Below are 6,910 nucleotides of genomic sequence, written 5' to 3' on the forward strand. Positions count from 1 at the left end.
TCGGAGAGTCGCGGAGCCCCGCACGGATCCCGTCCCGGAGCCCGGCTGAACGCCACCGCAGAGCTCCTTCAGAAGGTCCCGCAGCCCGGCTGAATCCCACCGCAAAGTCCCGTCGGGAGTTCCCGGAGCCCGGCTGAGCCCCGTCCGAGGGTCCCGGAGCCCCAGCCCCACGGCAAAGCCCCACCGGAGGGTCCCGGTCTGGGCAGCCGCCTGCGCCGGAGCCCGCTCGGAGGAGGCTCCCGGAGCCCGCGGGACCCTCGGTGAGCGGCGGTGCCCGGGGGCTTCCCCCCCCGGTCCCTCCATGGACTGAGATGGCCTCGGAGCTGGCCATGAGCGCGGAGCTGCCCACGAGCCCCCTCGCCATCGAGTACGTGAACGATTTCGACCTGATGAAGTTCGAGGTGAAGAAGGAGCCGGCGGAGGCGGAGCGGCTGTGCCACCGCCTGCCCGCCGGGTCCCTGTCGTCCACCCCGCTCAGCACGCCCTGCTCCTCCGTGCCTTCCTCGCCCAGCTTCTGCGCTCCCAGCCCCGGCGGGCAACCGGCCCCCGGCCCCCCGGCTACCACCGCCGCTTCCCTGGGCTCCAAACAGCAGCTGGAGGAGCTGTACTGGATGTCGGGTTACCAGCATCACCTCAACCCCGAAGCTCTCAACCTGACGCCGGAGGACGCGGTGGAGGCGTTGATCGGTGCCCCTCACCATCATCATCATCACCACCAAGGGTACGAGCCCTTCCGACCTCAACCCTTCGGGGGCGAGGAGCTGCCGCCGGCCGCCCATCACCATCCCGGCCACCACCATCATCATCACCACCACCTACGCCTGGAGGACCGGTTCTCCGACGATCAGCTGGTGAGTATGTCCGTGCGGGAGCTGAACCGGCAGCTGCGGGGCTTCAGCAAGGAGGAGGTGATCCGCCTCAAGCAGAAGAGGAGGACCTTGAAGAACCGGGGCTACGCTCAATCCTGCCGCTACAAGCGGGTCCAGCAACGGCACATCTTGGAGAACGAGAAATGCCAGCTGCAGAGCCAGGTGGAGCAGCTCAAGCAGGAGGTGTCCCGCTTGGCCAAGGAAAGGGATCTGTACAAAGAAAAATATGAGAAGTTGGCCGGCCGGGGCTTCCCGCGGGAGCCCTCCCCATCCGCCGCCCCGAAAGCCACCGCTGACTTCTTCATGTGAGCCGGGCTGGTGGGATGGGGTGGGATCCCCTTTTTGGTTTTTTGGTTTTTTTCCTCATGCGGGGAGAGCAAGCCCGCCGCTTCTATTTAAAAAAGAAAAAAAAAATATGAAAAAAAAATATTAATATTATGAAGTCCCCACTGAAATTTTGGGGAGGGGAAGTTGAACTGCTCCCCTCCCACCACGCACCCACCCATCGGGACTCGGGGTGGGGGTCCCGGGGTGGGGGAGTGGGGGGCAGCCCTGCATGCGGGACGTGTACGGCCACCCGCCCCCCTTCCCGGGAGCATCAGCGCCATCCAGGTGGCTTCTCCCCACCTTTTCCTGCGGGTTTCCCCCTCCATTGGGATTTTTATTCTTCGAGGGATCCCCACGAATCGGCCGGGGGGGTCCCCGGCAGCGCTGCGCCCTGCCCGGCCCCTCCGCCCACCCCCCATTCCCGGCCGGCAAACCTGAGCCACATTTAACTTATTCACCCTTGTAAATATGTAGAAAATTAGTTCGTTTTTGCCTTTTTTTTTTTTTTTTCTTTTATTGTTTTTTTTTCCTTGAGCCTATATTTTGCTTGGTGATTTACGAGAAAAAGAAAACGAACAAAAACAAACAAACAAAAAAGAAAAACCAACAAAAAAACCCTAAAATCCTTTAGAAAAGAGAAAAAAAAATTACACGAGTCTTAAAAGTTTGTATGTAATAGCATGCAAATAATATCCGAGTTAATTTAACGATGTTGGGAAGAAGCCGAATGCACTATATACAGGAATCGATTGGGTGAAATAATACTGTTTTATAGAGATTTAAAATTATCTATGCTCTTAAAAATAGTGGGGAGGGGCGGGAGGGGAAGAGGTAACAATTTTAGGGTGACCTGAAAGGCAATATAGTAATATATGGACTGCAAACGGTTGGCTGCTATCTCACTATGCACCAGATTTATTTATTAACCCTCGGGAAGCGGAAAATCTTATTTTAACCTCGATGTTTGGAGAGGAAAAAAAAACACAGACGGCAAGAAAATGCACATTATTTGTTGTGGAAACAAGAGGGGAAAAAAAAAAAAGGATTAAGAATTCGTGCAATCGTTGGAGCGAAAGCGGGACCGATCCTGCGCGGAGGAGCGGGGCGGGTTTGTTTGTTTTTTTCTTTTTTTAAACGGGTTGCTTATTTAAAAAAGGAGAAAAAAAAATTTAAAAAAACAAATTTTGGTGGGGGGAAACAAAAGGGTCCTGCGGACAAAGCGAGCTCGGGAGCCTGGTGCATTTTAGGGACTGATCGTGCGAAGCGTTTTTAACGACCTGTTGTTTCGATTTGTGACGGTTTTAATGATGTTGCATCAAGATAAAAACTTATATTCAACTAGAGCCTGGGTCGGGTTTTCTCTCAACTTTTGGGGTGTCCTGCAGCATCGGGGTTTTGTTTGGGGGTTGTTTATTCTTCCCTTTGATTCCCAGTGCTGATGCAAAACCTTCCCCAAGCTCCCGCTGAGATAAGTCCGGTCTTGAGCGTCGCCTCTGGCTTTTCACTTTTCCTGCCTTTTTTTTTTGTTTGTTTGTTTTTGTTTTTATTTTTATTTTTTTCAGCCGGGTTCTGGGTGTTTTTGGTTTTCTTTCCCGGCTGGAGGGTCCTGGAGACCTTCATCCCTGCAGCTGCTGGAAATTCAGGGGATCCAGTTTGGTTCCTGCTTGTCCGACACCGTCCCGATGAGCCGCTGGCTTGATTTTCAACGGTAATAAATTATTTTTATTTCCTCTTTGGGCTTCTCCCTTCTTGAATTTTTAATTTAAGAAGGACCCCTTAACAAACCAAGCCTACACCTTCCCTAATCCAAGCTTTTGGGCTGGTGTTTTACTGAGATTTTTGGAGTTTTGGGGGCTGTTTTTAAGGATCTTTCTCCCTTTGCCGCAAACCCCAAGCGCAGCTGCAGTTTTCCCCGGACTCAGCAGGACAAATTCCAACACAACCCTTGATATAACATATTTTGTGGGCATTTTATGTGCCTTTTTTAATGTTTAAGTGCATTTTCTGTCCTATATTTTTGCCCAGGCTCAGCCGTGGCAGGTGCCCAAGCTGTGGCGTGTTCCCTCCTGCCGCTTCCATAAATCTCTGCTGTGCTCATGTAACCTCCTGGCTTTTCCTTGGATTTGTGGGGTGCCTGAAACTCCACAACCCTCTGGTCTTGCCTCTTCTGCACCCCCAAACCTCACTCCCCTTTTTCTTCCTCTTTTTCCGGATTTTTGGTGTCTTACTGCGTGACCAGAGGGTTTTTGAGCAGCCTGAGCTCGGCTCAATCTCGGACTTGGATTTTGGGATAGGAGCTGGGATGCAAAGAGGGACATTTGTCCCAGGGCTGGACAAAAAGGGGGGTTTGGAAAGTGGGGGATTAATCCCTTATTCCTATATTTATTTAGATCTGGGGAAACTTTGCAAACCTGGCTTTAAATAAAATAATCCCGTGCAGCCGCTCATGGGACATCGCATCCTCGAATTTTTTGGAGGTGAATCACAGCTTCCTGGTGGGTTATTCCCTAATTTTCCTCCCAATATCCCTTTCTCCTGGTGTATTTTTTTTTGCGGGGGGAGAACACATCCAGCTGCATGGCCATGACCAAATAAGAATTTGAGGAGGAAAAGATATTTGGGACTGGTACCTTCCCCAGACCAGCCTGGCGATCTCAGTCCCTGCTGTCTAAATCGTCACTCCCGGATCTTTCCGTGATCCCCATTCCCCGTGGGCACATCCTGGGGGTCACTGCCCCTTTTCCCAGCTGCGCTGGGGCTGGGTGGGAAAGCAGAGCTGGCTCTGGGGTCTGGGTGGGGTTTTGTGGGAGCGCTGTCCCATGGGCTGTCACCCCAGGACACAGCGTGAGGTGACCGCGGTCGTCTCCTGCTCCAGAATCCTTTCCCCACTTCCATGGCAGAGCGAAGGCAGCAATTTAGGATCCCAAATTTTCCCCTTTGCCCTCTCCTTTTAGTTTTATTTTGAGGTGCAACAACCTGGGAAAGATCCCAGATTATTTTGGCAGCGCAGGTATTATCCCTTCCTCTTTATCCCAAAGGGCTCCCCAGTTCTGTGCGCCACTGTGATTTATTTTTTTAGTTCCCCGCTGAATTTTTTTTTTTCCTTGAAATCTCCTAATAGCTGGAGCAGGACTCAGGGTGTTGCTGCCACCCATTAACGTTGGTCCTCCATAGGAGACCCCATCCCACAGGTTTTTTTGGGAGATTTGAGGGTGGAATTGCACCCTTCTGCCCCTTCATCCTGACTTTCTCCGAGCTCCTTAAGCTCCCAGCTTTCTGGGATTGGGCTTTGCTGAATAAATAATAAAAACTAAAGTGGTTTAAGCCTAAATTTGGCTGGTTTATGACTCGTCTCCTCCTTGGGGCTGAGCCTCCCCTGCACCCCGGGCTCTTGGGGGCATCTGGGTGGTCCCTTCTTGGTTCTGCAGCTTTTTTTGGGATGGCTGCAGTATTTGCAGGATCATGCATGTGCATTCCAAGCGTGTTGGCGCATGTTTTGGGATGGGGATGTGGCGGGACAGGGTCATGTGCCACCCGTGTGCCGCAGGACTGCGGGCATCCGCAGGTGCCACCATGTCTGCTGCAGGAGGACGTGTGGCGTTCGGGGTCGCTCTGACCTGGTTTCAAAGCTTTCCCCGCGTTTTTCCTGATCCCTGAGTGGGACTGGAGCCTCCTTCTCCATCTCCCTGCTGCTTTTTGGGGTCTGCACGGGGTTGCAGCAGGACTTCAGGACACCACGCTGTCCTTCCCTCACCCTGGGCATCTCCTGCATCCCTCAGCTCCATCCTCAGCCTTTTCCAGGGGTGGAAACAGCAGCCCAATCCAAAAGGATGCTCCAAGGGCTGCCTGGCACTTGGGATGGGGACATGGGGACAAGCCCCGGGGGTCCTCTTCATATCCCCCTCCTGCAGAGTTCCTTAACCCCATTTCCAAGCTTTACTTGCTTCTTGAAGACCCCGTGGGCCTCGCTGAGCTGGGAAATGGCTGGAATTCCTCCAGCTTCCCAGCCCGTGGGGTTTCCATGGGGCAGAGGGGTGATTTGGGGGGTGCTCACCCCCAAACACAGCAGCACCCTGGAGCACCTTATCCATGGATGCTCAGGATTGGGCCCAGCCCCTGGCAAAGTCCCCTTGGAGCGGTGCAGGGTGCTCCGTGCCACCTCCAAGCAGGAATTACTGGGATCGCTGGAATCGTATGGAAAAACACAAGAAGATGACCAATGCAGCATCTCCAAAGTGCTCCTCGCTCCTTCCTCCTCAGTTATTGATGCTCCCACCCCACAGGTTTGACCCAAAACTGCTCCGGTGTTCACACAAATCCTGACATCTCCACAAATCCTGACATCTCCACAAATCCTGGCAGCTCCACAAGGTGAGAACTCCAGTCCTGGGGTGGAAGCAGGTTGGGCTGCTGGGCATGGAAGAATCTGGGGTAATTTCACTTAAAAAAAAGCAGGAATTAATTCAAATCTCAGCCAAAATAATCTTGGACAAAAAAAAAAAAAAAAACTTGGATTTGGCTCTGAGCTCAGGGCTGAGCTGCTGTGAGCAGAGTCTGGGCTCGGTTTGGAGCTGGAATTTTTTGGCTTGAGCGGATCTTTATATTCTGGCTCGGCCAGAGTTGGATTTTTGCACTTCCCTCTTTCCATGCTCCAGGTCTGCCTGCCTCCTCAGTATTCCCACATCCCAGAGACAAAAACACTGCCCTGTCCATATTATATAAAAATATATTTATATAAAATAAATTTCTCCATTTATCACCTTGGTAGAACAGAGCTCTGCCATGGGATCATGGCTTTGGCACTGCACGGCTCATCCTGAAGGCTGGAATTTTTTCCAGCTCTCAGCCTTGCCCCAGCCAGCACATCCCAGTTCCACTGATGTCATCCCCAAACTCAGCAGGAAGTGAAGTCCTTCCCGAAATCCAGGACATGGAAAACCCCCCTGCATAACATATACAGCACCACAGCTGGGATTTTATCCCGAATTCCTTGGGTTTGGGTGGGTTTGCTGCTGTGGGAATTGGGATGCAGGTAGTTGGACCCAGAATATGGATGTGGGATGCAGGAGGAGGGATATGGGATACAGGAAGTGGGATGCAGGATGCGCAGCTACAGGACAGCAGATGTGGGATGGAGGTCGTAGGATGCAGGGTATGGATGTGGGATAGGGGATGCAGGGATACAGGACACTGGATGTGGGATGGAGGTAGTGGGATTCAGGGTATGGGATGGAGGATGCAGGATTTAGGATGTGGGATGTCAGGTGTGAGGATACAGGATGTCGGGTGTGGGATGCAGGAGGTGGGATGCGGGATGAAGGTATTGGGATGAAGGATTTGAGATTTAGGATGCAAGGATATGGGATTTATCATTGGGTGTGAGATGCAGATGGTGGGATACAGGGTACAGGATGCAAGGTTGGAGAATATTGGATGTGGGATAAAGGACACGACAAATAGGATATGAGAACTGGGATGCGGGATATGGGGCACAGGAGATGGGATATGGAATGTGGCATATGGGATGCTCCCTGCAGCAAGGCACTGCCCCTTGATCCAGGAGGAACGGGAAGCTCTGGATTGTGAGGATCAAGAAGGAGCCTGGCACTGCCCGGCCCACCCTTCCCTGACCGGATAAACTCCATCGAGGATGCAACACCAGCAAATCCCAGGAAATCCAGCTCATACCCATCGCTGCCTGCGTGTGTGTGCAG

The 6,910-nt window shown here is 52.5% G+C and overlaps 1 protein-coding gene across 1 annotated transcript; it reads left to right on the forward strand.

The window, feature by feature from the left end:
- On the forward strand, positions 1–1,290 carry MAFA (MAF bZIP transcription factor A). The gene has a single exon (XM_021539088.2). The coding sequence runs from the start codon at positions 312–314 to the stop codon at positions 1,176–1,178; it is 867 nt and encodes a 288-aa protein (XP_021394763.2). The 5' UTR covers positions 1–311; the 3' UTR covers positions 1,179–1,290.
- Positions 1,291–6,910: the final 5,620 nt, after the last annotated feature.

The sequence above is a fragment of the Lonchura striata genome, chromosome 1 (assembly GCF_046129695.1).
Source record: "Lonchura striata isolate bLonStr1 chromosome 1, bLonStr1.mat, whole genome shotgun sequence".
In the NCBI taxonomy this organism is placed as follows: domain Eukaryota; kingdom Metazoa; phylum Chordata; class Aves; order Passeriformes; family Estrildidae; genus Lonchura; species Lonchura striata.